Consider the following 13,688-nt stretch of genomic DNA (forward strand, 5'->3'; position numbering starts at 1 on the left):
TGGCTCCAGGTCTGCCCACATACCATGGTAACCCTGCACTGCTGCTCTTCCAAATTGTATTACTTATTTGTACTAAACGTCACTTTATGACTAAACCAAGGTCTGAGGTGTGGTTATCCAAGTTTTCAAAAAGGAGTTTCACTCATCTGCATATCTAATGACAAAACATTATCTAGTCTACTAGTTCTATTCTGCAATTATTTTCAGGAAAGGACTTTAAAATATTAACCATTTCACTTTTTAATTCTCAAAAATAATTCTGCAAAACTTTGAAGCAAATAACATCGTTCCAACTCTAAATGTCCTATAAAACATGACTAGCAGCCAATTTTTTTAGATAAACACAGTTATATTTTAATTACTTTTGTTTGGATTTTAAATTACCTTTAGCCCCTTTATGTCTATCTCCAGTCCCAATATGAAAGTCATCTGGTTTCTCCTCAGGCCTTTCAGTGTTTTTAATGTTCCAGTCTATTATTGCTACAGCCACTTCCTTCGCTTTTGCAACTCGTTCAGGAAAAGGCTAAAAATTAGAAGAAAAAAAAATAGGTAAATAACTTAAATTATGCTTAACAGATATTTTCTTTTCTTCTGACAGGGAGAGTCCACAGCTGCATTCATTAGTTTTGGGAAATACAGAACCTGGCCACCAGGGGGAGGCAGACACCCCAGCAAAAGGCTTCAATACCTCCCACACCCCACTTTCCTCATCCCCCAGTCATTCTTCCAAGGGAACAAAGAGCAGTAGGATAAATATCAGGGTGAAAAAAGGTGCCAGAAAAACAAATAAAGAAATTAAGGCCGTCCACAGAAAAATAAAATGGGCGGGGAGGTGTGGACTCTCCCCGTCAGAACGTAGAGCTGCAACAACTAATTGATCATTAAAAATAGTTGTTAACGAATCTCATAATCGATTAGTTGGTTTGTGCACAGCACCAGCTGCTTCACTAGAATGAGCTCCTGCACATGGTACAGGTAGCCCTCAGTTTACGCTGGGGTTAGGTTCCAGAAGGAATGGTTGTAAATCGAAACCCAGTTTATAATGTAAGTCAATGGGAAGTGAGGGAGTTGGGTTCCAGGCCCCTCTCAAAAATGGCATAAGTAACACCTAATACATTATTTTTAAAGCTTTGAAATGAAGACTTTAAATGCTAAACAGCATTATAAACCTAATAAAATAATCACACAACAGAGAATATATAATTAAACTAAGTTAAATGAACAAAACATTTGCTAAACAGCATTATAAACCTAATAAAATAATCACACAACACAGACTTCAGTTGCATTTTTCTGCAAACAGTTCTTTCTATGCATTCCAATCTGGTCTGGTTAAACTGATAAATTTCAGCTTGCTTGGCTTTGCTGCAACACAAGCGGACAGCTCCACCTACTGGTTATTTTAATAAATGCACTGCTTCTCAATAGCAGTCACATGACTGGAAAAAAAAGGTTATTCTGAAACTGTGTAAATTGAACCGTCGTAAAACGGGGGCCACCTGTATTGTGTTTTATGGTTATGCCCTTAGACTAAAGGACGTCTAAAAACATTTACTTTTCACTTTTTCAGGACATTATAAGTTTACAACTACTCCTGGCTTACGTGCAACCCAAAAATAGGAGTCATCATTAGGATTGTTTATATTAAATCAGGTGATTTGGGACAATGCTTTGCATGCTATAGTGCTGAGCTTATTATTTACACCTAGCCTTAATTTGATGGGAGTTATTTGAATTGATGTGCACTATTATCTGTTTGAAAAATTATTAGCAGATCGCTTGCTGATTATATGTACTGTAGATAAATGTGTAAGACGCTGTCCTGTTATTGATATACAGTCCTTAGCACTTTTGACTTTTTTTTTTTAAAAAATATATTTTTTTTTTATATTTTTAATTGTAATATGTACCAAATTCAACCTGTATAAGTATATATCTGTTATTTTAAGAGAGGACTAGATATTTCCCCCCCTAACCTTATAGCTGGTTATTTACCATTGCATATAGAAGTCTAGGCCCACTTTGTTAAGAGGCCCTTTGCATTGGTAAACAGCTAACAATGATAAATATCCCACCTTGCAGAAATTGGCAAACCTCTACTTATGCATCTCAGGCACCTTAACACCATCTGAGAGCCTCTTTGCTGCAGGCAATATAGCTTGCAAAAAGAGCCAGCCTCAGCCAGGAGCATGTGGTCATTTTGACAGTTTTGCATTTCAATGCAAAGTTTCCGAAAGAGTGAATAACAAAATGTGATTTTGTTACACATACAACAAAAGTAAGTGGATTTTATTTTAAATATAGGAAAAATTTAGATTTTTTTAAATCTGATTAATTGAAAAAATAATCATCTGATTAATCGATTGCGAAAATAATAGTTGCAGCCCTAAGAAAAGAAAATGATCAGGCAAGCATAATTTAAGTTTTTCTTCTTAAACTGGGAGAGTCCACAGCTACATTCATTACTTTTGGGAAATCAATACCCAAGCTATAGAGGACACTGAATGCAAAAAGGGCTGGAACAAAAAAGGTGGCCCATTCTGAGGGCACCACAGCCTGACATAACCCAAACTCCCGATAAAAAAAAACTACAGCAAACAAAGCAGAAGGAACAAGAATGGAAGAGTAATTGCCCATCAGTTAGAACCATAAGGATCCTAGCTAGAGACCACTCAGAAATCACTGGATCAGAGTACAAAAGTCCCGCTGATTGGAAGCCCGCAAATTAAACCCTCTCCATGACCAATAGCAAGGGGAACACCAAAAATTCCCCACCACATTCTCTTAGATTGTGAAGAAAAGGAAGTATCAGATAAGAACAAAAGGACCGCCATAAACAAACACCGAAAAACAAGGGAAAAGCCCTTAACATAGCAAAAAAAAAAAAAAAAAAATTTATGTAAGAACATACCTGATAAATTCATTTTTCATATTGGCAAGAGTCCATGAGCTAGTGACGTATGGGATATACAATCCTACCAGGAGGGGCAAAGTTTCCCAAACCTCAAAATGCCTATAAATACACCCCTCACCACACCCACAATTCAGTTTAACAAATAGCCAAGAAGTGGGGTGATAAAGATGAGTAAAAAGCATCAACAAAGGAAATTGGAAATAATTGTGCTTTATACAAAAAATCATAACCACCACAAAAAGGGTGGGCCTCATGGACTCTTGCCAATATGAAAGAAATGAATTTATCAGGTAAGTTCTTACATAAAACAGAATTTATGTTTACCTGATAAATTTCTTTCTCCAACGGTGTGTCCGGTCCACGGCGTCATCCTTACTTGTGGGATATTCTCTTCCCCAACAGGAAATGGCAAAGAGCCCAGCAAAGCTGGTCACATGATCCCTCCTAGGCTCCGCCTACCCCAGTCATTCGACCGACGTTAAGGAGGAATAATAGCATAGGAGAAACCATATGGTACCGTGGTGACTGTAGTTAAAGAAAATAAATTATCAGACCTGATTAAAAAACCAGGGCGGGCCGTGGACCGGACACACCGTTGGAGAAAGAAATTTATCAGGTAAACATAAATTCTGTTTTCTCCAACATAGGTGTGTCCGGTCCACGGCGTCATCCTTACTTGTGGGAACCAATACCAAAGCTTTAGGACACGGATGAAGGGAGGGAGCAAATCAGGTCACCTAAATGGAAGGCACCACGGCTTGCAAAACCTTTCTCCCAAAAATAGCCTCAGAAGAAGCAAAAGTATCAAACTTGTAAAATTTGGTAAAAGTGTGCAGTGAAGACCAAGTCGCTGCCCTACATATCTGATCAACAGAAGCCTCGTTCTTGAAGGCCCATGTGGAAGCCACAGCCCTAGTGGAATGAGCCGTGATTCTTTCGGGAGGCTGCCGTCCGGCAGTCTCGTAAGCCAATCTGATGATGCTTTTAATCCAAAAAGAGAGAGAGGTAGAAGTTGCTTTTTGACCTCTCCTTTTACCTGAATAAACAACAAACAGTTAAACACTAAAAAACTCTAAGCCATCTCCGTGGAGATGTTGCCTGTACAACGGCAAAGAGAATGACTGGGGTAGGCGGAGCCTAGGAGGGATCATGTGACCAGCTTTGCTGGGCTCTTTGCCATTTCCTGTTGGGGAAGAGAATATCCCACAAGTAAGGATGACGCCGTGGACCGGACACACCTATGTTGGAGAAATTATGTTTTCTTTCATGTAATTGGCAAGAGTCCATGAGCTAGTGACGTATGGGATAGCAATACCTAAGATGTGGAACTCCACGCAAGAGTCACTAGAGAGGGAGGGATAAAAATAAAAACAGCCATTTCTCACTGACAAAATAATCCACAACTCAAAATAGAAGTTAATTCTCATTAAATGAAAAGAAAAAAATTAAAACATAAGCAGAAGAATCAAACTGAAACAGCCGTCTGAAGAAGAAGCAATTACATCAAACGGTAGAATTTAGTAAATGTATGCAAAGAAGACCAGGTTGCTGCTTTGCAAATCTGATCAACTGAAGCTTCATTCTTAAAAACCCACAAACTGTAATTCTGAGACGGGGCTTGACCGACCCCAAATAAGCTGAATGAACCCAAAGTTTTAACCATGAAGCCAAGGAAACGACAGAAGCCCTCTGACCTTTCCTAGAACCAGAAAAGATAACAAATAGACTAAAAGCCTTCCTGAAATCTTTAGTAGCTTCAACATAATATTTCAAAGCTCTTACCACATCCAAAGAATGGAAGGATTTCTCCAAAGAATTCTTAGGATTAGGTCACAAGGAAGGGACAACAATTTCTCTATTAATGTTGTTAGAAATCACAACCTTAGGAAAGAATTTAAATTAAGTCCGCAAAACTACCTTATCCTGATGAAAAATCAGAAAAGGAGATTCACAATAAAGAGTAAATAATTCAGAAACTCTTCTAGCAGAAAAGATGGCCAAAAGGAACAACACTTTCCAAGAAAGTAGTTTAATATCCAAAGAATGCATAGGCTCAAATGGAAGAGCCTGTAAAGCCTTCAAAACCAAATTAAGACTCCAAGGAGGAGAGATTGATTTAATGACAGGCTTGACACAAACCAAAGCCTGTTAAAAACAGTGAATATCAGGAAGCTTAGCAATCTTTCTGTGAAATAAGACAGAAAGAGCAAAGATTTGTCCCTTCAAGGAACTTGCAGACAAAACCTTATCCAAACCATCCTGAAGAAACTGTAAAATTCTAGGAATTCTGAAAGAATGCCAAGCGAATTTATGATTAGAACACCATGAAAATAAGTCTTCTACACTCGATAAATCTTTCTAGAAACAGATTTACAAGCCTGTAACATAGTATTAATCACTGAGTCAGAGAAACCTCTATGACAAAGCACAAGGCATTCAATTCTCATACCTTCAAATTTAATGATTTGAAATCCTGATGGAAAAAACGAACCTCGAGACAGAAGATCCAACCTAAATGGAAAAGGCCAAGGGTGGCAACTGGACATCCGAACAAGATCCGCATACCAAAAACCTGTGAGGCCATGCTGGAGCTACCAGCAATACAAATGACTGTTGCATGATGATTTCGGATATCACTCTTGAAAGAAGAACTAGAGGCAGGAAAATAAAATATAATATAAGCAGGTTGGTAGCACCAAGGAAGTGTCAACGCATCCACTGCTTCCGCCTGAAAATCCCTGGACCTGGACAGGTACCTGGGAAGTTTCTTGTTTAGCTGAGAAGTCATCAGATCTATTTCTGAAAAAACATCTGGATGGAGAGACCACTCCCCCGGATGTAAAGTCTGACGGCTGAGATAATACGCTTCCCAATTGTCTACACCTGGGATATGTACCGCAGAAATTAGACAGGAGCTGGATTCCGCCCAACAAAGTATTTGAGATACTTCTGTCATAGCTAGGGGACTGTGAGTCCCACCCTGATAATTGACATATGCCACAGCTGTGATATTGTCTGTCTGAAAACAAATGAACGGTTCTCCAACAGAGGCCAAGCATGAAGAGCCCTGAAAATTGTACGGAGTTCCAAAATATTGATTGGTAATCTCGCCTCGATTTCCAAACCCCTTGTGCTGTCAGAGATCCCCAAACAGCTCCCGAGCCTGAAAAGACTCGCATCTGTTGTGATCACAGTCCAGGTTGGATGAACCAAAGAGGCCCCTAGAACAATATGATGGTGAACCAAGTCAGAGATAGTCATACATTGGGATTTAAGGATATTAATTGTGATATCCTTGTATAATCCCTGCACCATTGATTCAGCATACAAAGCTGGAGAGGTCTCATATGAAAACGAGCAAAGGGAATCGCGTCCGATGCTGCAGTCATGAAACCTAAAACATCCATGCACATAGCTACTGAAGGAAATAATAGAGCCTGAAGGTTCTGACAAGCTGAAACCAATTTAAATTGTCTCTTGTCTGTTAGAGACAGTCATGGACACTGAATCTATCTGGAAACCTGAAAAGGTGACCCTTGTCTGAGGAATCAAGGAACTTTTTGGTAAATTGATCCTCCAACCATGCCTTTGAAGAAACACTAGTTGATTTGTGTGAGATTCTGCAGAACGTAAAGACTGAGCAAGTACCAAGATATCGTCCAAATAAGGAAACACTGCAACACCCCGCTCTCTGATAACAGAGAGTAGGACACCAAGAACCTTTGAAAAGATTCCTAGAGCTGTCGCTAGGCCAAAAAGGAAGAGTAACAAATTGGTAATGCTTGTCTAACAAAAGAGAAACTCAGAAATTGAAAGCAATCTGGATTAAATCGGAATATGAATATATACATCCTGTAAGTCTATTGTGGGCATATAATACCCTTGCTGAACAAAAAACAGAAAAGACCTTATAGTTCACCATCTTGAAAGTTGGTACTCTTAAATATCTATTCAAAATTTTTAGATCCAAAACTGGTCTGAATGAAATTCCTTTCTTTGGGACAATGAATAGATTTGAATAAAACCCCAGACCCTGTTCCTGAAACGGAACTGGCATGATTACCCCAGATAACTCCAGATCTAACACACACTTCAGGAAAGCCTGAGCCTTTACTGGGTTTGCTGGAATAAGTGCGAAAAAAAAATCTTCACACAGGCGGTCTTACTCTGAATCCAATTCTGTACCCCGGAGACACAATATTCTGAATCCAATGATTTTGGACCAAAATAATCCAAACATCTTAGAAAAATCTTAATCTGCCCCCTACCAGCTAAGCTGGAATAAGAGACGCACCTTCATGCGGACTTAGGGGCTGGCTTTGATCTCTTAAATGGCTTGGATTTATTCCAATTTGAAGAAGGCTTCAAATTGGAAACAGATTCCTTGGGGAAGGAATTAGGTTTCTGTTCCTTTTTTAAGAACGAAAACGGTTAGAAGCTTTAGATTTATCCTTGGATCTTATCTTGAGGCAAAAAAAACTCCCTTCCCCCAGTGACAGTTGAAATTATTGAATTCAACTGAGAACCAAATACATTTATTACCTTGGAAGGAAAGAAATAGCAATCTTGACTTAAGTCATATCAGCATTCCAATAATTAAGCCACAAAGCTCTTTAACATCAATTTTGATAACAAAAAATGGCATCACAAATTAAATTATTAGCATGTTGAATCAAGTTAACAATGCTAGACAAATAATATTCGATACTTGTTGCGCTAAAGTTTCCAACCAAAAAGTTGAAGCAGCTACAACTTCAGCCAAAGAAATTGCAGGCCTAAAAAGAAGACCTGAAAATCAGCTTTCATTAGATAAGATTCAAGTTTCCTATCTAAAGGATCTTTAAAAGAAATATTATCTTCCGTAGGAATAGTAGTACGTTTAGCAAGAGTAGATAGCGCCCCATCAACTTTGGGGATCTTTTCCCAAAACTCCAATCTAACTGCTGGCAAAGGATACAGTTTTTTAAACCTTAAAGAAAAAAGAAGTATCAGGCCTATTCCATTCCTTAGAAATCATATCAGAAATAGCATCAGGAACTGAAAAAACCTGAAACCACCACAGGAGGTTTATAAACAAATTTTAAACGTTTACTAGCTTTAATATCAAGAGGACTAGTCTCCTCAATATCCAATAAAATCAACACTTCAACAAAGAACAAATGTACTCCATTTTAAATAAATAAGTAGATTTGTCAGTGTCAATATCTGAGGAAGGATCTTCTGAATCAGAGATCCTCATCAGAGGAGTATAATTCAGTATGTTGTCGGTCATTTGAAATTTCATCAACTTTGAGAAGTTTAAAAAGACCTTTACATTTATTAGAAGGCGGGATGGCAGACAAAGCCTTCTGAATAGACTCAGCAATAAATTCTTATAAATTCACAGGTATATCTTGTACATTAGATGTTAAAAGAACAGCAACAGGCAAAGTACTATTACTGATGGACACATTCTCTGCATGTAAAAGTTTATCTTGACAACTTATTACAAACCACAGCAGGAGATATAATCTCCATAAGATTACAACAAATGTACTTAGCTTTGGTAGAACTTTTATCAGTCAGCAGGATTCCAACAGTGTTTTCTGAGACAGGATCAGATTGAGACATCTTGCAAATATAAGAGAAAAAACAAAGCAAAATGATCAATTTCCTTATATGGCAGTTTCAGGAATGGGGAAAAAATGCAACAGCATAGCCCTCTGATAGAGAAAAAAGGCAAGAAGCATATAGGAATGGGGTTTAAATTATGAAAATATTTGGCGCCAAGAATGACGCACAAAGAGAACATTTTTTGTTGCGCTAACAACATCTGGAAATGACACACTCGCGTCATTGAAGATGCAACCTTGTGAAAGGACTCGGCGTCGACAAAGACGCCGGAAACGACGAACTTGCATCATCGAACGTAACTTCGCACAAAAAATTACGCAATATAGTTTGGCATTTTGCGCCCTCGCGAGCCAAATTCTGCCCACGAATTTAAAATGACAGTCAATTGCAAAAAGACCCTAAAAAAATGCATTTCCCAGATATGAAACTGACAGTCTGCAAAAGGAAATATACTAAAAGCTGAATCATGGCAAATAAGAAAAATGCATATATTTAGAAAGTTATATAAATACATAAAGTGCCAAACCATAGCTAAGAGTCCTTTTGTCCTAATTCCCAACTGGACAAATTCGAAACAATAAAAGACATACAACTCTTCCTACGCAAACTTCTCCTTAAAAAATACTTTGCAAATAAAGATACACAAGAAAACTTATCCAACTTATCTGAAGAAGAATTAGAGTCCTTAAAAAATCTAGAAGATCTACTTAACAGAACAAGATACCTCAGAACGATCTGATTGGAGAAATGAATTAAAAAACAAATCCAAATTTGTTCCAGCTACCAACTTCAGCCCAAATATTGATGTATTTAATCAAATAGTTTGCAATTCAATTAACAAACTTAATATTCATACAAAATCTAAAAACTTGACTAGAAAAGAAAGAGAAGTTTTAAAAAATATGGAAGAATGGGACGACGTGATCATCCGAAACGCAGATAAGGGTGGAAACATTGTCATATGGCCTGAAAATATGTATCTAAAAGAAGCATCTACTCAACTGAAAAATTCTGTATGCTACAGAGAACTCTGGAGCAATCCCACAGAACAATTCCATCAGCAATATAATAAACTAATCAATGATGCAAAAAAAAAAAAAAAAAAAAAAAGAAGAGGTCTTATCACAAACAAAGAAACAAAATTCTTAAATGTATCACACCCAAAAAACAGAATTTATACTTACCTGATAAATTGCTTTCTCCAACGGTGTGTCCGGGCCACGGCGTCATCCATAACTTGTGGGAATATTCTCTTCCCCAACAGGAAATGGCAAAGAGCACAGCAAAAGCTGTCCATATAGCCCCTCCCAGGCTCCGCCCCCCCAGTCATTCGACCGACGGTTAGGAGAAAAAATTCGACCGACGGTTAGGAGAAAAAAAGGAGAAACTATAGGGTGCCGTGGTGACTGTAGTGTATAGAGAAAGAAATTTTTCAAACCCGATTAAAAAAAACAGGGCGGGCCGTGGACCGGACACACTGTTGGAGAAAGTAATTTATCAGGTAAGCATAAATTCTGTTTTCTCCAACATTGGTGTGTCCGGTCCACGGCGTCATCCATAACTTGTGGGAACCAATACCAAAGCTTTAGGACACTGATGAAGGGAGGGAGCAAATCAGGTTACCTAAACAGAAGGCACCACGGCTTGCAAAACCTCTCTCCCAAAAATAGCCTCCGAAGAAGCATAAGTATCAAATTTGTAGAATTTGGCAAAAGTGTGCAGAGAAGACCAAGTCGCTGCCTTACATATCTGATCAACCGAAGCCTCGTTCTTGAAGGCCCATGTGGAAGCCACAGCCCTAGTAGAGTGAGCTGTGATTCGTTGAGGAGACAAAGGAGGAACAACTATTTCCTGGTTAATATTCTTGTTGGAAACAACTTTTGGAAGAAAACCAGGCTTGGTACGCAAAACAATCTTATCTGAATGGAACACCAGATAGGGTGGATCACACTGCAAAGCAGATAATTCAGAAACTCTTCTAGCAGAAGAAATAGCAACCAAAAACAGAACTTTCCAAGATAGTAACTTGATATCTATGGAATGTAAGGCTTCAAACGGAACCCCTTGAAGAACTGAAAGAACTAAATTTAGACTCCAAGGAGGAGTCAAGGGTCTGTAAACAGGCTTGATTCTGACCAAAGCCTGTACAAAAGCTTGTACATCTGGCACAGATGCCAGTCGTTTGTGTAACAAGACAGATAAAGCAGAAATCTGTCCTTTTAAAAGAACTCGCTGACAATCCCTTATCCAAACCTTCTTGGAGAAAGGAGAGGACCTTAGGAATTTTAATCTTACTCCAGGAGAATCCCTTGGATTCACACCAACAGATTTTCCATATTTTATGGTAAATCTTTCTAGTCACAGGTTTTCTGGCTTGGACCTGAGTATCTATCACTGAATCTGAAAACCCACGCTTGGATAAAATCAAACGTTCAATTTCCAAGCAGTCAGCTGCAGAGAAACTAGATTTGGATGTTCGAATTGACCTTGTACTAGAAGATCCTGTCTCAAAGGTAGCTTCCATGGTGGAGCCGAAGACATATTCACCAGGTCTGCATACCAAGTCCTGCGCGGTCACGCAGGAGCTATCAGAATCACCGAGGCCTTCTCCTGTTTGATCCTGGCTACAAGCCTGGGAAGGAGAGGGAACGGTGGAAACGCATAAGCTAGGTTGAACGACCAAGGCGCCACTAATGCATCCACTAGAGTTGCCTTGGGATCCCTGGATCTGGACCCGTAGCAAGGAACCTTGAAGTTCTGACGAGACGCCATCAGATCCATGTCTGGAATGCCCCATAATTGAGTCAACTGGGCAAACACCTCCGGGTGGAGTTCCCACTCCCCCGGATGGAAAGTCTGACGACTCAGATAATCCGCCTCCCAGTTGTCTACTCCTGGGATGTGGATTGCAGATAGGTGGCAGGAGTGATCCTCCGCCCATTTGATGATTTTTGATACCTCTCTCATCGCCAAGGAACTCCTTGTTCCCCCCTGATGGTTGATGTAAGCTACAGTCATGTTGTCTGACTGGAATCTTATGAATCCGGCCTTCGCTAGTTGAGACCAAGCCCGGAGAGCATTGAATATCGCTCTCAGTTCCAGGATGTTGATCGGGAGAAGAGACTCTTCCCGAGACCATAGACCCTGAGCTTTCAGGGAATCCCAGACCGCGCCCCAGCCTAATAGACTGGCGTCGGTCGTGACAATGACCCACTCTGGTCTGCGGAAACTCATTCCCTGAGACAGGTGATCCTGGGACAACCACCAACGGAGTGAGTCTCTGGTCATCTGGTCTACTTGAATCTTTGGAGACAAGTCTGTATAGTCCCCATTCCACTGCTTGAACATGCACAGTTGTAATGGTCTTAGATGAATTCGAGCAAAAGGAAAATGTCCATTGCTGCAACCATCAACCCTACTACTTCCATGCACTGAGCTATGGAAGGCTGCAGAATAGAGTGAAGAACTTGACAAGCGTTTAGAAGCTTTGACTTTCTGACTTCTGTCAGGAAGATCTTCATTTCTAAAGAATCTATTATTGTTCCCAAAAAGGGAACTCTTGTCGACGGAGACAGGGAACTCTTTTCTACGTTCACCTTCCACCCGTGAGATCTGAGAAAGGCTAGAACAATGTCTGTATGAGCCTTTGCTTTGGAAAGAGACGCTTGGATTAGAATGTAGTCCAGATAAGGTGCTACTGCAATACCCCTTGGTCTTAGATCCGCTAGAAGGGACCCGAGCACCTTTGTGAAAATTCTTGGAGCAGTGGCTAGCCACGAACTGATGTTTGTCCAGAAAGGCGAACCTTAGGAATTGATGATGATCTTTGTGGATAGGAATATGTAGATACGCATCCTTTAAATCCACGGTAGTCATAAATTGACCCTCCTGGATTGTAGGTAAAATTGTTCGAATGGTTTCCATTTTTAACGATGGAACTCTGAGAAATTTGTTTAGAATTTTTAAATCCAGAATTGGTCTGAAAGTTCCCTCTTTTTTGGGAACTACAAACAGATTTGAGTAAAACCCCTGACCTTGTTCCACAGTTGGAACTGGGTGTATCACTCCCATCTTTAACAGGTCTTCTACACAATGTAAGAATGCCTGTCTCTTTATTTGGTTTGAAGATAAGTGAGACATGTGGAACCTTCCCCTTGAGGGTAGTTCCTTGAATTCCAGAAGATAACCCTGAGAGACTATTTCTAGTGCCCAGGGATCCTGAACATCTCTTGCCCAAGCCTGAGCAAAGAGAGAGAGTCTGCCCCCTACTAGATACGGTCCCGGATCGGGGGCTACCCCTTCATGCTGTTTTGGTAGCAGCAGCAGGCTTCTTGGCCTGTTTACCCTTGTTCCAGCTTTGCATTGGTTTCCAAGCTGGTTTAGTCTGGGAAGCGTTACCCTCTTGTCTAGAGGCTGCAGAGTTGGAAGCCGGTCCATTCCTGAAATTGCGAAAGGAACGAAAATTGGACTTATTCTTAGCCTTGAAAGGTTTATCTTGTGGGAGGGCATGGCCCTTTCCCCCAGTGATGTCTGAAATAATCTCTCAATTCTGGCCCAAAAAGGGTCTTACCTTTGAAAGGGATATTAAAGGGACAGTATACACTCATTTTCATATAACTCCATGTAATAGACACTACTATAAAGAATAAGATGCACAGATACTGATATAAAAATCCTGTATAAAACTGTTTAAAAACTTACTTAGAAGCCGTCAGCTTGGCTCTGTTGAAAAGGTAGTTGGAAAGCCCACTGCAAGTGGCAAATAAGACTCTCCCCCCTCCCCCTTCTTTTGCATATGAAAAGACCCTTTACACAAACAGGAGCAAGCTGGAGAAGGTAGCTGACAGTATTCACATAAAACTTTGGGGCTTGGTTAGGAGTCTGAAAATCAGAGCAATGTTATTTAAAAATAAGCAAAACTATACATTTATTTTAAAAAACAACTTTATGGGCTATGTAAATAGATCATCTACAAAACATTTATGCAAAGAAAAAAATGAGTGTATAATGTCCCTTTAAGCAATTTTGTCTTGGAAGATACATTAAGAGTGTCCACCAGTTAATAGCCCATAATAAGCCCTTTATTCTTTCTAAGTCTAAGAAAATGGCTTACCGATCCCCATGAGGGAAAAATGACAGCCTTCCAGCATTACACAGTCTT

The 13,688-nt window shown here is 39.7% G+C and overlaps 1 protein-coding gene across 1 annotated transcript in view; it reads right to left on the reverse strand.

Moving 5' to 3' along the window:
- Positions 1 to 352: 352 nt before the first annotated feature.
- Positions 353 to 13,688, reverse strand: part of LOC128660493 (uncharacterized) — a 300,304-nt gene continuing 286,968 nt past the window's right edge. The window contains exon 13 of the mRNA XM_053714380.1: positions 353 to 523. Coding sequence (XP_053570355.1) covers positions 359 to 523 — 165 coding nt within the window. The 3' untranslated portion in view covers positions 353 to 358. The remainder of the gene's footprint in view (positions 524 to 13,688) is intronic.

This window comes from Bombina bombina, chromosome 5 (genome assembly GCF_027579735.1).
Source record: "Bombina bombina isolate aBomBom1 chromosome 5, aBomBom1.pri, whole genome shotgun sequence".
NCBI classification, from domain to species: Eukaryota; Metazoa; Chordata; class Amphibia; order Anura; family Bombinatoridae; genus Bombina; species Bombina bombina.